General features: G+C 51.7%; 2 protein-coding genes across 2 annotated transcripts; both read left to right on the top strand.

Moving 5' to 3' along the window:
• Positions 1–239: 239 nt before the first annotated feature.
• On the top strand, positions 240–4,559 carry Igfbp6 (insulin like growth factor binding protein 6). The gene is made up of 4 exons (XM_028874500.2): positions 240–754; positions 3,228–3,367; positions 3,483–3,605; positions 4,246–4,559. Exons 1-4 carry the CDS (start codon positions 430–432, stop codon positions 4,366–4,368), a joined length of 711 nt encoding a protein of 236 aa, XP_028730333.1. The 5' UTR covers positions 240–429; the 3' UTR covers positions 4,369–4,559.
• A 478-nt stretch (positions 4,560–5,037) lies between these two features.
• On the top strand, positions 5,038–19,379 carry Soat2 (sterol O-acyltransferase 2). Its single transcript, XM_037197340.1, has 15 exons — positions 5,038–5,766; positions 6,206–6,261; positions 7,975–8,108; positions 8,359–8,418; positions 8,710–8,817; positions 12,605–12,881; positions 13,464–13,530; positions 14,099–14,183; positions 14,576–14,621; positions 14,732–14,861; positions 16,589–16,686; positions 17,075–17,173; positions 18,093–18,228; positions 18,639–18,784; positions 18,968–19,379. The coding sequence occupies exons 1-15, from the start codon at positions 5,691–5,693 to the stop codon at positions 19,016–19,018; spliced, it is 1,569 nt and encodes a 522-aa protein (XP_037053235.1). The 5' UTR covers positions 5,038–5,690; the 3' UTR covers positions 19,019–19,379.
• Positions 19,380–19,762: the final 383 nt, after the last annotated feature.

Here is a 19,762-nt window from a genome sequence, read left to right as displayed (position 1 = left end):
CTTCTCATCTGCAGGAGTACCTACTGGTCCTTCTTCTTCCTGTACGTACACGCATGCTAACTGGATTTCAGGGTTCGCTGTCCTCCCCATTCGCTCCTCCCTATCCCACAGTCCCTTTAGCCAGATGTACAGCTCCCAAATTCCGGGCGAGATTCCCAGGAACAAAGCAAGAAGAAGAAGAAAAAAAAAAAAATCAGAACAATTTTGGAAGTAAACAGCAGCGGAGGAGGAGGAGGGAGGGGAAAGCCGGGTGGATCCAGGTGGGTGGCCCTCCAGTCCCTCCAGTTTAGGGTATGCCCCTGCCCTCTTTCCCTCCCCTTTCACCTGGCTTTTAAGGGCAGACCCGGCCAGCTGCTTCACAAAGCAGAGGAGCAGCGGCTCGCTGCGCTACGCTCTCTGGAAGGAGTGCATTGGGCAAAAACTCTGACCATGACCCGGGACAGGCTGCCCCCTCAGCCGCTGCTGCTGCTGCTGCTGACTCTGTTGCTGGCTGCCGGCTCAGGGTCCGCCTCAACGCGCGGGGTGCAGACCAGCAGCTGTCGCGGGGGCTGCGTGGAGGAGGAAGACTCGGGGTCCCCTGCAGAGGGCTGTGCAGAAGCCGGGGGCTGTCTCAGGAGAGAGGGGCAGCCGTGTGGGGTCTACATCCCTAAGTGTGCCCCAGGACTGCAGTGCCAACCGCGAGAGAATGAAGAGACCCCTTTGCGGGCGCTGCTGATGGGCCAGGGTCGCTGTCACCGCCCCAGGGGGCCGTCGGGTGAGTTCATGTCCACCCCGCCTTCCATCTGCCCACCTCAGGAGAAGTAAGTCTTTCCTGGTAAGAATATGGATCAACGCAGATGTGCAGCTTCTTTGAGCTTCTGGGACCGGCCTATTAGTTCTTCCCAGGCCCTGGGTGGAACGTGAAGCAGAAAGATCAGGGGGGAAATTATGAGGCTGCATGTGGCTAGAGGCACCCGAGACTAAAGAAGGGAGATGTCCGGACTCTCCATTCTCCCTCCCCCTATTTATTTTCTCCTGGGCGAAAGGGGCATAAGTAGGAAGAGGATGGAGAGTTTTCGCTTTAGCTATCCCAGCAGGCTCATCTCCATCACTCTAATGGCCCGTGCTGGAGACAGGACCTGGGTTCCATATGGAGGAGGAGGAAAGGGAACCTCAGACTCCAGTTCCCCACACTGAGAAATGTCTCCTGCTCCTCTTTCAGTGCCAGTGTTGGAAGCACCAGATCCCAGAAGTCTAGAAGAAAAGATACTGAGTAGTTACAGGCTAGACCAGGGACAGTGGGCAGGCCCTGGAGGGCCCGGGGAGAGCCAGGTGGGCAAAGAAGGAATCTGCCAAATCAGGCTTATTTTTTAAACCTGGTCAGAACTGCTGCCCTCCCTGCCCCACCCTACTGCCCCCAGGGATGAGCACTGGAGACTGAGTCACTGGGTGGGTGGGACCAGAGTGAGTCAGCACCCAAAAGATGGGGGTGAGGAGGCGACTGGACGCAGGAAGGTAGTAAGAGCCCTTGGTTTTTCCATAGAAATCGAGGAGAAATGAATTTGGATCCTTGGGCATGGTGCTGCATGTCTGTGATTCCAGCACTTAGGAGGTGAAGGCAGGAAGGTCGTCAGTTCAGCATCATCCTTGGCTACATAATATCAGGCCAGCCTAAACTACATGAGTCTCTCTCTCTCTCTCTCTCTCTCTCTCTCTCTCTCTCTCTCTCTCTCTCTCTCTCTCACACACACACACACACACACACACACACACACACACACACACACACACGGTGGGGGGTGGGAGGGGGGTGGAGTCCCATTCCTTGGTGTCAGAGCCCAGGCTTCTAGGGCTCCTCTTAGAAGGTGTGTTTTGGTTGGAAAAGGCAGTTTGAAGCAGCATCACAGTTTGGCACCCAGTGCAGGGAGTAAGGTACAAGGTCTGAGGAACATGTGGTACCCAAGGAATGAGGGTTAAGACACCACAGAGGAAGCGGAAGTTTATCTCTTGACACGCTGCTGTGCTTTCCTAGCTTCGTCCTAGCCCTGGCTTGCTTCTGTCGCCCCTCCCAGTCCTGAACTCTCCCCAGAGCACCCAGACACTCTCCAGAACCAGGTGCACCCTGCAGGTTGGAAGCCTCTTATTCCCTGCTCCTTTGCAGCCTTCAAGGCATCCGGTCAAGGGTTGAATCCAGAGGCTCCTGAACCACGAGGGTTGAACAGGGACAAAAAGGAAGAGGTCCCTATGCAAGGCCCTCAAAGTAACATCTCAGGCCTGGGAGGGGCAGACTGACTCATTGGAGGGGTCACTACAGGGTCACACATTCCATTGGGTCCCTATTGACTTCCCCCCACCCCCCACGCCGCTGTTTTTCTCTCCATTTCCCTGGCTTGGTGTGCCCTCTTCTGGCCCCTAGTGGAATAGGCAAGTCTTTTCACAGGAAGCCTCAAGGCTGGAAATAACTAATAGTGCTCCATGTTCACTCCGCATTTTTGCTTTCCAAGATGTTTATAAGACTTGAAATTGTTCTGGGAGGCGGGCGGTGGTAGCTCATGCCTTTAATCCAAGCACTGGGGAAGCAGAAGCTGGTGGATCTTGGTGAGTTCGAGGCCAGCCTGGTCTACAGAGCTAGATCCAGGACAGCTAAGGCTACACAGAAAAACTGTTTGGGGGGTGTGTGGGGGTGTGTGTGAGGGGGACTGAGGGTAGGAGGGAGGCGGTTGCTTTGGGAAATATTATCAGGAGCAGTAACCTAACTGTGTTTTGTAGGATTTTATTTTTATTTCACATGTGTGGGTGTTCTGCCTGCACATATGTCTGTATACCACATGGGTGCCTAAAGGGGGCTTGGATCCTCTGCAATCAGTCACAGACAGCTGCTGTGAGACACCATGAGGATGCTGAGAATTGAACTCGGGTCCTCTGGAAGAGCAGCCAGTGCTCTTAACTGCTGGGCCGTCTCTCCAGCCCCTGTTGAGCAGACCAGACTAGTCTCGAGCTTGCCGCAGCCCTCTGACCTAAGCCTCCCGAGGGCTGGGATTAGAGGCACACACCGCCACACCCCACAGTATAATTATCTGTCAGAGGAAGAAACAGCAGCCAGGATAAGGCGGGGAGAAAAACTGTCTACTTTTAGTTCCTAAAGCTGTCGGTTGCTCTCATTTAGTAGAGATGCACCAGGGCTCGTGTGGAACTAGCCTTTGGCCTTGACCGAGTTCTGATTTCTCCCATTCTTCTTGTGACCACAGAAGAGACTGCAAAGGAAAGCAAACCTCACGGCGGTGCCTCCCGCCAACGTGACGCAAGCCGCAGAGACCGGCCCAAGAGCCCAGGGACCTCCACCACCCCTATAAGGCCCAGTCCAGGGGGTGTTCAAGACTCTGAGATGGTTCGTGCAGGGCTGGTGGGGTTCAGAGGACTGGAGAGTCTCCCTGGGGAAGTCTGGGCCAAGCAGGCTCCTGGAAGTCTGAGCACCGCCCCCACCCACCCCTGTTCCTTTCCAGGGCCCTTGTCGCAGACACTTGGATTCAGTACTGCAGCAGCTCCAGACTGAGGTCTTCCGAGGTGGGGCACAGGGGATCTATGTGCCAAATTGTGACCTCAGAGGCTTCTATAGAAAGCAGCAGGTGAGAAGAGGCCAGGAAGGGAGAAGGAGAACTTACCAAGCTGAAAAAAAAAAAAAAAAACACACACACACACACACACACAAAAAGGATATTGGATGTGCTGGGGCATGCTAGGTAGATAGGTGCTTGTCCTGTCTCAGAAACAAACAAACCAGGACACACACACACAAACTACCTCCCCTGCCTCTCAGGATCTTCCAACTTCAAGACTCATAGAGACATGAAAAGAGTCGGGGAGATTGTAAGTTCAAGGCCTGCCCGGCCTGCAAACAGTGAGCCTCTGCCTCACCATCACAGTAAAACAAAAAGAAGTCTGATTTGAAGGGGGGGTGGGGCAACCATTTCAGTAGAGGACGTAGAAGTCACCTTAGGCAGGGGCCCTACCTGCTATGGCTGTCAGAGGAGGGCCGGGGAATCTCTGGAGGCATGTGAGCTGGTGGAGCCACTCTGCGTCTTCTAACTCAGCCTTCTGGGGTAGGCTGAGAACACTCATTAAGGGAGACGCAGGTGCTGTGGATCTGGGGCTATTGTCCTGGCCTAGCAGGGTGGGCCCCGTTCAGCAGGTGAAGGGACTCAGAGCTCTTAATTTGTTTCTCCTGCTCGAAGCCTCAGACCTCACCCTCTCTGTGCCTCTCCCCAGTGCCGTTCCTCTCAGGGGAATCGCCGTGGTCCCTGCTGGTGTGTGGATCCGATGGGCCGACCCTTGCCTGTGTCTCCAGACGGCCATGGGGGCTCTCAGTGCTCGGCCAAGAGCACTGGCTAATCAGGACGGGAGCCTCCAGGACACTGTCCAGAGCACGGACTGTCATCTGAACTATGTGCGGCCTTTGTGCCCCAAGACCTGCCTTCAGGCTCTGTACCATTGTTCCCCTCACCCTTGGGCCTTTCACATCTAGCCAGAAAAATTGTTATTGGCTTGGGGTACTAATAAAGCTGTGTTGGGGGTGCCTCTGGTCTCCGTCTTTGTGTCCATCCTTCCCTTACAGCCCTGGAGCCCCAGCCTCTCACATCTCTCACAGCACTTCTGCCTTCCCAGTAGACCCCTGCCGGTCTCTTCTGCTGTCCTAGGAAGCAGTAGACTGCCACTGCATGGGCCTCAAGCCCTCTAGCCTCATCCAGATACCCACCTGGAGTTCCCTCCTGGGGACTGACTGAGATCGAGGCCTGCATGCAAATCAGTACTGCCGCACCTGATTACTGGTGAGATTGTGGTGACTGCAGCCTTGATTCTATTGCTGATCTTTGGACTGATGGAGGGGAAGGATTAATGGTTAATCCCCAGCAGGAACTTGCCAAAAGGGAAGTCCCGAAGTGCTCACCTGCCCTACTTCCTACCAAAAAGGAAGAAACGCATTATTCAGGCTCCGTGTGGTTTACCCAGGCTACCTTATTTATGCTGGCACTCACCTGATGAGGTAGGGACTTTTTGCCCCACCCACCCACCCCCAGAAACTTAAAAAATGTAGACCACTTTCCTGCAGTTACATAGTCAGGCATGGCAAACCCCGGCACCACTTAGTGTTGAATAAGTGTGCGTCTGACCTTTCTGCTTACGTGGTAACCCAAGGTGTAGAGAAGCCTGACATTCAGGGGCCTTGAGGGACCTCAACGCCACACAAGTTACAAATGCAGCCCCCAACAAAAATATCCTTGCACACATGTAACTACAGCCCTCGATGTGTACCCTCAGAAAGCTGAATACGAGGTGCATGAAGATGTTTCTGGCCCCTCCCTGACCTTCAGCTTTCATGGAGAGAGCCAGGAGGCGCCCTGCTGCGTGATAAGCCTCAGGGAGGCAAAGTCCCCCTGCCACCCAGTCTTAGGCACAGATTCACCCCGAAAGTGAGATAGCAAGCATGAACCTGGCCGTTGGTTGGGGGCAGAGGGGCTGTGACATGCAGCAGACAGAGCACAGCCAGGATCTGAGAAGCGCTGCCTTCCGATAACCTCTAACCCCCAGCCCCCTCCAGAGAGGACTTTAGTCTCTGGAGCTGTCGGCTCTCAGTGGGATAAGCGCTCCGTAGGTAGGGCTGAGAAGGGAAGGAAGAGGACACAGCTGCCCGCGGCCCACTCCAGACTGCCACCATGGAGCCAAAGGGGTCCCAACTGCGGCGAAGAGAAGGGCTGGGAGAGGAGCAGCAGAAGGGAGTCTGCGGAGAAGGTGAGCCCCCAGGCCCCTCCCCCGCCGGCCTGAGGTGGTATGTCCTGCTTAGCAGAGTTGGCTGTGCTGCTGGGAGCCCCTTCCTTGCTATCCTGGGAAGCCAGAGAAGGCGGTTTCTGCACCATCCCCCACACCACTAGGACTGGCAATGGAGGAAAGATGTTCAGAGCGGGGCCTTGCCTTCACTGAGGGCGAATGGAGTACTCACACCCCTGTGGTCTGGGTCCCCAGTTTCCAGCAACTGATTCAGGCTCTCTCTTGCCAAGGGCCTCAGTCACTGCACATATCACTCCCCCTTTTAATGACTCTACTCACGATTCTAAATATTGACAGGGGAACGAGGCTGGTGAGCACACAGCACATTTTCCAGGTCAAGGTCAGCTCTGACTAGGGCCCTAATTCCTCCCTCTCGGGTGTCCCTTTTGGTTCTTCCTCCTAGGGAACATCAAGACGCACAGAACCCCAGACTTGGTGCAATGGACCCGACATATGGAGGTGAGGGGTCACAGAGGACGGGCTGGGCTGGGGTTGGAGCTCAGCCGGTAGAGAGCTAACCTATCATAACTGGTTATGGTCCAGACTGGGACTGGTCCTAGCACCACATAAACCTGCTGTGACAGCATACAACTCTAATCCCAGCTCTTGGGAAGCAGAGACTGGAGGATCAGAAGTCTGGGGTCATCCTTGGCTACACTTTCAAACCAGCCTGGGCTACCTGAGACTGGGTGTGGTGGTGCACGCCTTTGATCCCAGCACCTGTGAGGCAGAAGCAGGTGGATCTCTGAGTTAGAGTTTGAGACTACCCTGGTCTACAGAACAAGTTCACGGACAGCCAGGGCTACACAGAGAAACCCTGTCTCAAAAGAAAAAAAAAAGTTTTCAAACTCACAGTTAGAATTAAGGTTAACTGGAGGGTGGTGTTGAAGCCTAAATCACCAGTTACTGCTTAGCTTTTTTTTTTTCATTAATCTCTAGTAATAATCAGAGATAAGACCTCTCTTTTAAAATTAGTGGTGGTGGTAGTGTGTGTGTGTGTGTGTGTGTGTGTGTGTGTGTGTGTGTGTGAGAGAGAGAGAGAGAGAGAGAGAGAGAGAGAGAGAGAGAGAGAGAGAGATTTTCAGAAGTCAGTGGGTTTGGGATCAGAATCAAGTCACAAGGCTTGCACAATAAATGCTTTAAATGCTTTTACCTTCTGGGCCATCTCACCAGTCCCAGTTTTTGTTACAAATATTTTAAAACCTCAGTTAAATTGTCTGGTAACATTGTTCAGATAATGCCAATCTAGATCCCACCCACCCCCAATTTAAAATAAATAATCTATTAGGTTTGTTTACATCTTATAAATTAAAAAGAATCAGGCTAGCAAGGTGGTGGTAGCACACGCCTTTAATCCCAATATTCAGCAGGTGGAGGCAGGCAGAACTCTTTTTTTTTTTTTTTTTTTAAAGATTTATTTATTTATTATGTATACAATGTTCTGCCTGCATGTATGCCTACAGGCCAGAAGAGGGCACCAGATCTCATTACAGATGGTTGTGAGCCACATGTGGTTGCTGGGAATTGAACTCAGGACCTCAGTGTTCTTAACCACTGAGCCATCTCTCCAGCCCGCAGGCAGAACTCTTGAGTTCAAGGCCAACCTAATCTATGGAGTGAGTTCCAGGACAGCCAGGGCTACACAGAAAACAAAACAAAGCAAAAAAGAGAAAGAAAAAATAATTGGGCTAAGACAGAGTTGTTTAAAACATAGGTCTTTGGGCAAGGACAAGAGTCCACTGGTGAGGTCTTACTTTTAGCTTGGCTAGAGTTCAGAGGTTAGGGAGTGAGGACTGGAGATGATCTGTCTCAAACTCTGACTCAGTGAGTGGCAGCCTCACACCTAAGGTCTTTTTTTTTTTTTTTTTTTTTCTTTGAGATGAGTCACTCCCTCAAGCTGGACAAAAACTTATCACCCTCCTGCCTCGGCCTCTGAGCAGCAGGGATTGCAGGTGTATCCTACCACATTCAGCCTCTGCTAAGGCTCTTTGTCCTCACTGATGCGCCAAGAAGAGAGACAGAGGTTGGGGAAGCTCTGGGGCCATGCTTACCTCTTCCTGTTCCTAGCACTTAACACTGCGTGGTTCAGAGCAGCTCAGTAAATGCAGGTCAAGGGAGGAAGGAACGGCTGGCGGGAGGAACAACGGGCTGTAACCCGGCTCTGTCCTGTAGTCTGTGAAGACCCAGTTTCTGGAGCAAGCCCAGAGCCAGCTGGCGGAGCTGCTGGATCGGGCCATGTGGGAGGCTGTGCAAGCTTACCCCCAAGACAGACCAGTTCCCTCCGCTGCCCCAGATACCACAAGCAAGTGAGTCTGAGGTCCCGCACAGGTGCCCTTCCAGCCGTATGCCCGCCCCTTGGCCAGCCTTGGCGAGACCCTGGCTTCAGCGTTCCCTCGCTCTCCCCGACCCCGGTCTTTACCGCGCTGGCTTCCATCTTTCAGGTCTTGCTCTGCCCCAACCCTGACCTTCTCCTGCTATCACTCCTGCTCCTATTACCGTCTACACTGCCCTCCACCCTTTCTTGGGGGCCTGGTTCTGAAAACTGTCTCAATCTAGGACCCGGGAATTACCCCATGCAAAACGGAAAGTTTTCATCACCCGGAAGTCACTGCTCGAGTAAGTTGCGGGGAGGACCAAGGACAAGAAAAGGTTTGACTCGGGGACCCCACACACATCACAGTTCTCATGCACGGGCTTCGGCGGTCTGCTGGGAGGGTCTGGAGAGGTCTCTGCCTCGGTGTTATCCAGGGTTACAAATCAGCAGGAAGAGATGCCCCAGCCACAGGCTTGCCCTCAGCGGGGAGTTCTGGATTCCTGGGTCCCACACCCCTCACGTGTACAGTCCTGAGCTCCCCTGCAGGCTGCTGAAGACCCTTCCACCCTAACCCTTGGACTCCTTCCTTCCAGTGAGCTGATGGAGGTGCAGCATTTCCGAACCATCTACCACATGTTCATCGCGGGTTTATGCGTCTTGATCATCAGTACCCTGGCCATTGACTTCATTGATGAGGGCAGGTAGGTCCCTCCCACAGACAGAGTGACCTGATCAGATGCCCGCCCTACCTCCCATACCTGTCTTGAACCTTCTTTCCCTAGCCTGGAATGGCCTACACCCTCTCAAATGCTTCTCCACGGTAATCTTGCCTTAAAACAGATGTAAGTGCACAAGCACACACACACACACACACACACACACACACACACACACACACACACACACACACGCGCGCGCTCTCAACTACTCAATTCAGGTAACTCCCATTGACTTTCTACCAAGTGCAAGCCAGGTCCAGATAGATGAGGGTGAAGTCCATCCCCACCTTTGAACTACCTCCCATCTCTTGGAGAGGACTGACAGACACAGACCTCAGAGGAAGACCTTCCCTTGGAGGTCTGTATTTTGGTGTTCCCAACCTATCCCAAAGACAGGCTTAAGAAGTTGTAAAAGGGAGAGGATGAAGGACCTACAGGTGCAGCTACAGCCCTTACTCTAGCAAAGTGTCTATTATTAAATATAAGAGTAGCGCACACCTTTAATCCAAGCAGTCAGGAGGTTGAGGTAGGTGGATCTCTATGAGTTCCAGGCCAGCTTGGTCTATGTAGAAAGTTCCAGGCCAGCCAGGGCTACATAATAAGAGGCTATCCCAAACAAACAAACGAAACAAAACAAAAGAATAAGAGCATTATTATAGGGATCAAATCTCAGTAAAATGTCAAATCAGGCTGAAGGTATTTTGTTTGTTTTTTGTTGTTTGAGACAGGGTTTCTTTGTGTAGCTCTGGCTATCCTGGAACTGGCTGTGGAGACCAGGCTGGCCTGGAACTCAGAGATCCACCTGCCTCTGTCTTCTGAGTGCTGGGATCAAAGGCAAGCACCACCACACCCCTCTCAGGCTGAAGGTCTTGTTCAGTAGTAGACCACTTGACCATTGAGTACAAGGCCCAGTGTTCCACCTCCAACATCACCTCTAAAGTTTAAATATACATTTTTCCACAAATATACAGTCCTTGGCCACCTTCATCAATCCCAGTCTGCCCCCCAGAACTAACGGGTCTTAATTTTTCTGTGCACTGAGGATTAAACCTGGAAGATCACCGTGGTAGGTACACACTGCACCACTGAGCTACACACCACAGCCTAGGTTGGCCTAGAACTTTTGATCCTTCTGTCTCTGCTTCTGCCAAGTAACTAAGGTTATAGGTGAGAGCCACCAGGCCTGGACTGGTTTTGTTTTGTTTTGTTTTAAGACAGGGTTTCTGGGGCTGGAGAGGTAGCTCAGAGGTTAAGAGCACTGACTGCTCTTCCAAAGGTCCTGAGTTCAATTCCCAGCAACCACATGGTGGCTCACAACCATCTGTAATGAGATCTGGTGCCCTCTTCTGGCCTGCAGGCATACATGCTACATACATAATAAATAAATAAATTAAAAAAAAAAAAAGAGACAGGGTTTCTATGTGTAGCCCTGGCTGTCTTAGAACTTACTCTGTAGCCGGGTGGTGGTGGTGGTGGTGGTGGTGGTGGTGGTGGTGGTGGTGGTGGTGGTGGTGCACACCTTTAATCCCAGCACTCGGGAGGCAGAGGCAGAGGCAGGCAGATCTCTAGGCAGATCTCTGTGAGTTAGAGGCCAGCCTGGTCTCCAAAGTGAGTTCCAGGAAAGGTGCAAAGCTACACAGAGCAACCCTGTCTCGAAAAACCAAAAAAAAAAAAAAAAAAAAAAAAAAAAAAAAAAAAAAAAAAAAAAGAACTTACTCTGTAGACCAGACCAGGCTGGCCTTGAACTCACAGAGATCTGCCTAGAGATCTGCCTGCCTCTGCCTCAAGTGCTGGGATTAAAGGTGTGCGCCACCACAGATCCGCAGGCCTGGATTTTTTTTTTTTGTTTGTTTAATCATTTGAGTTTGCCACAGAGTGTTTTCTGTGCATTCACATTCATCTGTCCATAAGCACCAATGAGATTCATGTGGAGGTGTTCAGAAGCAAGATCCTGTATCTGTGATTTTATAACCAATTCTTATCATCTGTCTACTTCAACCTATTGGTTTTTCTGACTACAGAAGGTGGAAGTATCAGATTTTGTTCATACAGTCCTTTATTAACAGCTACTGAGGCGGTTTCCAGTGTTCGCCTATTTGTTGGAGACAGGATCTCACAGCCCAGGCTGGACTTGAAGTTGATAGATAAGGATGACTTTGAACTTCTCTTCCTCTGTCTCCACATCTCAAGTGCTGAGTTTTCAGGCATACAGTACCTGGTTTATGCCATGCTGGGGACTGAACCTAGAGCTTCATCCATCCTAGGCAAGCACTGTGCCAACTGATCTATATCCCTAGTCCCTTATTTGCAATTCTCCACCTTTATAAGCCACACATTGTTTTTTAATTATTTTAAAATTTAATGTTATGTGTGTGGGTGTTTTGCCTGAATGTCTGGGCACCACTTGTGTCTGGTGCCCCAAGAGGTCAGAAGAGGGCGTGCATCGCATCTCCTGGAATTGGAATCACAGATGGTTGTGAGCCACCGCGTAGGCTCTAGGAATGGAGTCTGGAGGAGCAGTCGGTGCTCTTAACCACTGAGCCCTCTCTCCAGTCCCAAACAATACATTCTTGTAAAAAGCTGTTTTTTCGTTGTTCTTGTTTTTGTTTTATTTTTGAGACGAGGCCTTCCTATGTCCTAGCTAGTCTAGGACTTTCCATCCTTCTGCTTCAGCCTCTGAGGTAGCTGAGAATTCAAGCAAGTGCCGATACACTCCACCCAGGCAAATCACTGAGCATGGTTCATTCTATTAGCCTGGGCCAATAAATATAGACACACTGGAGGAACGAAATTCATAATAGTAAAATCACAGCTCATCCTAACTCTTCACAGCCTGATGCTTGTAGTACTGAGGCTTCTGCAAAAACTGACATTGAACTAGGGCTCCAAAGGTCATTCAGATCAAGCCTATCCCATGACTGTGTCTCTGAGGCGAGGGCCTGCTCTGGAAGTCCCACACAACACTGGGGCAAACTTGAATACTTTCACAGCACAGCCTATCAAGGGTCTGGCCCAGCCCGGCATGAATTGAAGATGGTGACTTATGCGGCAAGAAGATGAGACATTTGAGGTCATCCTTAGCTACATAAGTGAGCTCCTGGCCAGCCTGGGATACATGAGACCTGTCTAGAAAAAAAAAAAAAGCAAAAACAAATCTGTACTAGGCTTTTTCTCTTGGGCCACCAACCAGCTCCCAAATCATGACACAGGAACTTATTATTAGTTTTGAATGGTCGGCCTAGCTTAGGCTCGTTTCCGGCTCGCTCTTTTAACTTAAATGAATCTGTTTCTCTTTATTTGTCGTGGGGCTTGTTACCTTTCTTACTTCTGTCTATCCTGCTTTCACTGCTTCTCTGTCTGCTGCCTGGCGTCTGCCTGGCATCTGCCTGGCGTCTGCCTGGCATCATCTGCCTGTTGTCTTGTCCCATTCTCCTCTCTCTCTCTCTCTCCCTCTCTCCTTTCTTCTCTCTAGCCTAGATTTCTCCGATTTATTCTCTCTGCCCAGCTCTGCCTATCCTTTCTTCTGCCTAGCTACTGGCCATTTGGTTCTTTATTAGACCCATCAGTTGCCTTCGGCAGTCAAGGAGAAACAGATGCAACACATCTTTTCATAATTAAATAAATACAGCAGAAACAAACGTAACACATCCTTACATCGTTGAACAAATGCAGCAGAAATAAACGTAACATATCTTTGCCCAGTTAAAATAATATCCACGCCACAAACCCCTCAGTGTGTCCAGTTACTGTCTTTTTTCCTCTCCCCTAGGCTGATGCTGGAGTTTGACCTACTCATCTTCAGCTTCGGACAGCTGCCCTTGGCGCTGATGACGTGGGTTCCCATGTTCCTGTCCACTCTGCTAGTGCCCTACCAGACCCTGTGGCTCTGGGCCAGGCCGAGAGCCGGGGGCACCTGGATGCTGGGGGCCGGCCTGGGCTGTGTTCTGCTGGCTGGCCATGCAGCGATGCTCTGCGTCCTTCCAGTCCACGTAGCGGTGAAGCATCAGCTTCCGCCCGCCTCAAGATGCGTGCTGGTCTTTGAGCAGGTGAGGACCCGGGGGCTCTGGGACCAGGTCGATACAGCCTTGGGTTTAGTGAACCTTCGATTCTCAGACAAGTACACAAATGGGGTTGCTAGGTAACACTGGCCCTGCAGAGTTGGTGGGATGAAGATCGCCCTGTCTCCCTTTACCCTTCGTCCCAGCTCTGTCTGTGTTAAGCTTTAAAGTCATGTGACAAAAAATAAAAACTGTTAGCCGGGCTGTGGTGGTACATGTCTTTAATCCCAGCACTCGGGAGGCAGAGGCAGGTGGATCTCTGTGAGTTTAATGCCAGCCAGGTCTACAGAGCAAGTTCCAGGACAGCCAGGGCTACACAGAGAAGCCCTGTCTCAATAAAAACTAAAAAAGGAAAGAGAGAGGGAGAGAGACAGAGAGAGGGAAAGAGAGAAAGAAAGGAGGAGGAGAAGGAGGAGGAGGAGGAGGAAAGGAAAAAACAAACAAATAAATAAATATGGGCTCCTCCCAGACATGTCTTGAATTGGCTTGCCTCTCTGTAGTAAAAATCTGAGTACAGAGAGATTAAGCAATTTTCTGAGCCACACAGCAATTTGATCTCTTCCACTTCAGGTCCGGTTCCTGATGAAAAGCTACTCCTTCTTGAGAGAGACTGTACCTGGGATCCTTTGTGTCAGAGGTGAGGTGTCCCACTGACCCATTGTCAACTCCTTGATCCTCTTGGCTGCTTGGATGAAGCCAGAAGATGCAAAGCTCTGCCTTCACAAGCGGGTTGCCCAGCAGACACAGACCTGACCCTGAGCTAGACTAAGTGGCTTTATTCACAAGCGTGCTTAGGCCTCTTCTGAGAGAACCACTTGGTTATCCAGACCTTCTGGTGCTTTCCAGTCCCAGGCCCAATCTGGAAAGGCAGGGATGTGAGAAAACCTTCATAGAGGAAATCAGGCTAGAAGGGAAGGAGAACAGGCTGTGGCAGGCTAAGGAAGGTCTGGCCACAGCAGGTCTGGAAAGCCGGTCTGCAGTGTGAGCCAGTTCAGTCCCTTTGAATGCACAGCCTGGATCCCTCCCCAATCCACCTCCCCATGCTAACACAGTCCTCTCCACCTCCCCATGCTCACACAGTCCTCTCCATCCTCTCTGTGTTAACACAGTCTTCTCCACCCTCCTCATGTCCTCTCCACCTCCCCATGCTAACACAGTCCAATCCACCCTCTCCGTGTTAACACATTCTTTTCATTCCTGTCCAGGTAAGGGTATCAGTGCACCTAGTTTCTCCAGCTACCTCTACTTCCTCTTCTGCCCTACCCTCATCTACAGAGAGACATACCCCAGGTAAGACCTTGCTGCCCCTCCCCAAATACCTAGGCTTGGTGAGGATGGGGCCCTTCTCCCGCAGGCACTGGCCACTTGTTCAGAAGGAAGCTAAGGGAAAACAGGGTACCTCTTCCGTTGCCCCGCACATTCCCATGATCCACTGTCCCGAGCAATCAACCCAGTTCTGTCCTCCACACCCCAGAGTATGGTTGGGCCCCTTCAGTGACACTCAGGCTAAACGACCACTTACTGTGTTTGCTCTGGGAAATCCGAAGTGTTATAGACCCCCCCACAGCCCTAGGGAATTCACTCAGGCCTGTGCAATGGAGTCAGCCTCGGAGAGAGGCCTGAAGGCCTAAACCGCGAATGACGCAGACGGATGATCCTCATGTTCTCCTATCATGCTGCAGGACACCCAGCATCAGGTGGAGCTATGTGGCCAAGAACTTTGCCCAGGTCAGAAGATGGGGTGGGAAGCCTGCTGGGACTCATGGTGGCTTAGAAGTAGGGGAGGCCGGGAAGGAGGCAGCACCCCTTGCCAAAGCCGTGTGTCCTCCCGTCCGCAGGCCCTGGCCTGCGTGCTCTATGCCTGCTTCATCCTGGGCCGCCTCTGTGTCCCCGTCTTTGCCAATATGAGCCGTGAACCCTTCAGCACACGAGCCCTGCTGCGCTCAGTCCTGCATGCCACAGGCCCAGGTAAGACTGCGTCATGGTGGGGAAAGGCTGTGCACTTTCCTGGGGCGCGCCTGCCAGGGCAAGCTTCACTCTGTCCGTCTGTGAATCCCTTACACACCTGCCCCCTCCTGCCCATGTTCACTGCCGCCATCTTTGTGTAGCCTGGTAGCCTAGCTCCCCACCCCCTCGTGGGCCTGGCTGTGCCAGTCCCTCCTGCAAACTAATCACCCATGGCCCTGCTTCAAAAGCCCTTCCTGCCTTCCTGCCTGCCTGTCTTCCTTCCCCCTCCCTTCCTTCTACACTGGGGAGTGAACCTAAGGCCTCATACATGCCAGACAAAAGCTTTACCATTGAGCTACATCCCTACCCTCCTTTCAGTTCTTACTTTGAGACAGGGTCTTACTAAGTTGCTCAGGCGGGACTTGAACTCAGTTTTTTTTTTTTTTTTTGGTTTTTCAAGACAGGGTCTCTCTGTGTAACTTTGCACCTTTCCTGGGACTCACTTGGTAGCCCAGGCTGGCCTGGAACTCACAGAGATCCACCTGGCTCTGCCTCCCAAGTGCTGGGACTAAAGGCGTGCGCCACCACCGCCCGGCTTTTTTTTTTTTTTTTTTTTTTTTTTTTTTTTTTATGTGTATGGATACTGTGTCTGCCTGAATGTTTGTGCACCACATGCATGCCTGGTGCATACAGAGGCCAGAAAAGGACATCAGATCCCCTGAGACTAGAGATAAAGACAGTTGTAAGCTGTTGTGTGGAGGCTGGGAATTGAACCTGGGTCCTCTGGAGAAGCAGCCAGTGCTCTTAACCCCTGAGCCACCTCTGCAGCCTTTTGATTTGTCTCTTTTCCTTTCTTTTTTAAAAAATGTTTATGTTTGCTTGTTTTTGAGACAACCTCTACCCAGGCTGGCCTTAAACTCAGTCCTCCTGCCTCATTATCCCAGGTAGCTGGGATTGCAGGCTTGCTGTACCAGGCTTTGCTTGGAATGCCTTTCTCTACTTTGCAGCATGGAATCGGCTTCCTTCCTGGAGGCCCATGGCTAAGATGCCCCCCTCTCTGGGAAGCTTCTCTCTCCCCCTTTTCCTTTTCTAATCTTTATTTTATTGCATATATTTATTTTTATTTATTTAAATTTTTTTGGGGGGGGTTTTCGAGACAGGGTCTCACTGTGTAGTTTTGCACCTTTTCCTGGAACTCTGTAGACCAGGCTGGCCTCAAACTCACAGAGATCCGCCTGCCTCTGCCTCCCGAGTGCTGGGATTAAAGGCATGCACCACCACTTACTTTTTATTTTTTTTTAGATAGGGCCTTGCTATGTTGCTCAGGCTACCCTTAGTCCCTTGGCTCATGTGACCTTCCTGTCTCAGCATCTCCAGTAGTTGGGACTAGACATGCGCCGCCTCACAGCCAAACTCTTTCGGCTCACTCCTTGTTCTGTATTGTATCCTCTGGAACATCCCTGGTTGTCACGATCATTTAGTTCCTGTTACACCTGACCTTGATCCGTGCGTGGGTCCCAGCCTCTGTGTGTCTGTCTCGACATTATGAATTTCCAAAGGTCAGGGACATTGTGAGTCTGTGTTTCTGATTTTCAGGCATAGAGTAGATACCAAGCACTATGTGGAAATTAAGGAATGTATGAATGATGAGTGAACGCATGCTTGCTAAGTGTTGGGGCCCTGATGGCTGGGCAAAGGCTCTAGAGAGCCCGGGGCTGCGGGGCTGCACCTCTTGTCCTGCCCGCCAGGCATCTTCATGCTGCTCCTCATCTTCTTCGCCTTCCTGCATTGCTGGCTCAACGCCTTCGCCGAGATGCTGCGATTTGGAGACAGGATGTTCTACCGGGTGCGGCCTGGACCGGGGCCCACTGAGGGCAGTAGTCGGGGAGGTTGACCGAGGGCCCAGGGAAGAGGGTAGCGGTGGTGGGTGTCGCCTCCCAGTGCTTTTGGTCTCCTGTAATGAGGACTGTGGGCCTCGGGGTGTGGGGATGATGCCACTCCCACGCCTCTAAGCAGCAAGGCTGACGGCTTTTGTGTGGATGGTGCGCCAAGATCTTTCCTCTGGAGTGGATAGGCAAGCGGGCGGGACCCAAGGCTGGGAGAGCGGTTGCTGTCTCTGCTTGGCCCAGAGCCAGCCCTTCTAAGAGGATGCAGGTACGGGTGGGTGTGCGGAGCAGCGGTAGCTGGAGCCTGAGATCTCACCTCCATTCCTCCCCAATCCACACCCTCCCCAGGACTGGTGGAACTCTACCTCCTTCTCCAACTACTACCGCACCTGGAACGTGGTGGTCCATGACTGGCTGTACAGCTACGTGTATCAAGACGGGCTGTGGGTACGAGCCGTGCACACTCCTCAGTTCTCACCGTCCCAGCGAGGGGGCTTCCTCGGGTGCCCTCTCCTCCTTTTACTCTGCCCCTAACACTAACTTTGTTCAAATCAAAGGACAGACAGACATCTGGGGCTTGCTGGCCAGCCATCCTGGCCTCCTTAGTGAGTTTCAGACGCATGAGACCCTGTCTCAATAAAACAACAAAAAGCACCCAAGTAACAACATTGTCCTCTAGCCTGCACACTCACACACGTGTGCACTCGTACACAAAACATAAACATGCACACACACAAAAATAAGGTTGGGGGCCAAGTATGATGGCACACACCTTAATCCCAGCACTCAGGAGACAGAGGCAGGCAGATATCTATGAGCTCGAGGCCAGCCTGGTCTACATAGGGAGCTCCAGGACAGCCAGGACTACAAAGAGAGACCCTGTCTCAATAATAATAATAACAATAGTAGTAGGGCTGGAGAGATGGCTCAGAGGTTAAAAGCACTGGCTGCTCTTCCAAAGGTCCTGAGTTCAATACCCAGCAATCACATGGTGGCTCCCAACCATCTGTAATGAGATCTGGTGCCCTCTTCAGGCATGCAGTCATACATGCAGACAGAACACGGTATACATAATAAATAAATAAATCTTTAAATAATAATAATAAGGCTGGGGACATATCTTAATAGTAGAACACCTTCCTAGCATGCATAAGGCCCTTGTCTCCGATGCTGTCAAAATACAAAACAAAATAAAATAGAATCACAGCTAAGGTCCAATGCTCTTAAACAAGACTGGGGTGACCCCTTCTGACCCCAAACCCCACATTTTTCCATTGAGTCCCACTCCTTCCTGGCTCCTTGAAGAGGGAGGGACTCTCGGTGAAGGTGCTGTGGGGGTGTGCTGATTCTCTTGCCTGCCCACCAGCTCTTGGGCCGGCGGGCCCGCGGGGCGGCCATGCTGGCAGTGTTCCTGGTATCCGCAGTTGTGCACGAATACATCTTCTGCTTCGTCCTGGGGTTCTTCTACCCAGTCATGCTGATGCTCTTCCTCGTGGTCGGGGGTGAGCCGAATCTCTGACCCAGAGAGGGGTGGGAGGGAGGAGGCCTGGCCGCCCCTGAGATTCGAGCCCGCCGGGTCTGGGAGGCCTTGGGGAGGCGATGGGCATATCCTGAGGGGCTTGGGGAAAAGATTTCTGGTTACAGAGAAGCATTTGATCAAAGGATGCAGAAGGAATGGGGAGACTTTGGTGTGGCTAGGAGATACGGCATAAGATTCAGGATGTAAGGGGCAAACGGAGCTTCCCCCAGTCCCTCGAGACCTTCAAGAGTCTCTGCAGCTGGGTCCAAGATCTTGTCTGGGGAGGGAGGATGTCCTTTCTGGTAGGTCACTTTCCAGCCCCCAGCATGGGAAGCCAAAGGAGACAAGGCACAGGGATGATGAGCTGGAATGACAACCCATCTCCTGCCCTAGGGCTGCTGAACTTCACCATGAATGACAGGCATACAGGTCCAGCCTGGAACATCCTGATGTGGACCTTGCTCTTCCTGGGCCAGGGCATCCAGGTCAGCCTATACTGCCAGGAGTGGTATGCTCGGCGACACTGTCCTTTGCCCCAGGTAAGGCAACGACCTCTCCCAGTTCCTCATCCAAGACGGCAGCCAGCAGCCAGCCCTTTTGGGCTCTGATTCAGTAGTTATGGTCAGAGACGGCATGTGTGGGGGAGGGGGACTCACGTTTTAGATTCATAATGTGTGTCATCAGCAGTGACCTCGCTCACAATCTACTCTTCCGTGGCACAGACAACATTCTGGGGGCTCGTGACACCTCGATCTTGGTCCTGCCATCCCTAGAAGTCAAGGCACCATACTGCCCGGATAACGGCGTTGATTCTTCCCTATCTGCAAAGCCCAGGGCCAGGGCTCCTCACCGCACTCCCTACCCCATTTGGAGTCAGGGACTTGCACACAGGACCTGCCAGGGGCTACAGGGACTCAGGTACACACCTCTGCGGGCAGCTGACCACGGACTCAGCATGAAGTGACTTGAGCACCACTCTCTGTGGACTGGGCACAGGTTACCTTCTTACCCAGGGCTCTCTAGATGTGAGGAGACCCAGAGGAACAAAGGCCACCAAAGTCTGAGAACTGTCCGCTTCTCCTACTCCTCCCCATGCAACAATAAAATCTTTGTTTCCCTTTTCATTCATCTCCATCATTTGTTGAATTTGTGGGGGCGGGTTTTGTTTGTTTTTTGGTGTTTTTGTTTGTTTTTTGTTAGTGTGACTTTGGGTTTTTGTTTTATTCCACTTTGTTTTTAGGCAGGGTCTTACTATTTAGATCTAGGACTGGCTTGAAACTTGCTCTGTTGACCAGGTTGGCTGCAGACTCACAGAGATCCACCTGTCTCTGTCTTTCAAGTGCTGGGATCAAAGGTGTGTGGCTCTCACAAGTTGCCCTCTGACCTACACAGGTACACCCTGGTCATGCATGCATTTGCTCTCCCATACATATACACACATACAATACACATTTTTAAAAAAAGAATAGTCAAGGGGGCTGGAGAGAAGGCTCAGCAGTTAAGAGCACTGACTGCCC

This window comes from Peromyscus leucopus, chromosome 20 (assembly GCF_004664715.2).
Source record: "Peromyscus leucopus breed LL Stock chromosome 20, UCI_PerLeu_2.1, whole genome shotgun sequence".
Lineage (NCBI taxonomy): Eukaryota > Metazoa > Chordata > Mammalia > Rodentia > Cricetidae > Peromyscus > Peromyscus leucopus.
Note: the sequence above shows the minus strand (reverse complement) of the source record. Positions and strands in the feature narration are given on the sequence as shown.

Bases quoted from the DNA above. Each gene is read 5' to 3' on its own strand.
- Soat2 (XM_037197340.1), top strand. From the start codon at position 5,691: ATGGAGCCAAAGGGGTCCCAACTGCGGCGAAGAGAAGGGCTGGGAGAG. The intron at 14,622-14,731 runs GTCAGAAGATGG...TCCCGTCCGCAG, and splicing joins TGGCCAAGAACTTTGCCCAG to GCCCTGGCCTGCGTGCTCTA. The intron at 14,862-16,588 runs GTAAGACTGCGT...CCTGCCCGCCAG, and splicing joins CCTGCATGCCACAGGCCCAG to GCATCTTCATGCTGCTCCTC.
- Igfbp6 (XM_028874500.2), top strand. From the start codon at position 430: ATGACCCGGGACAGGCTGCCCCCTCAGCCGCTGCTGCTGCTGCTGCTG. The intron at 755-3,227 runs GTGAGTTCATGT...TTGTGACCACAG, and splicing joins CCGCCCCAGGGGGCCGTCGG to AAGAGACTGCAAAGGAAAGC. The intron at 3,368-3,482 runs GTTCGTGCAGGG...GTTCCTTTCCAG, and splicing joins GTGTTCAAGACTCTGAGATG to GGCCCTTGTCGCAGACACTT.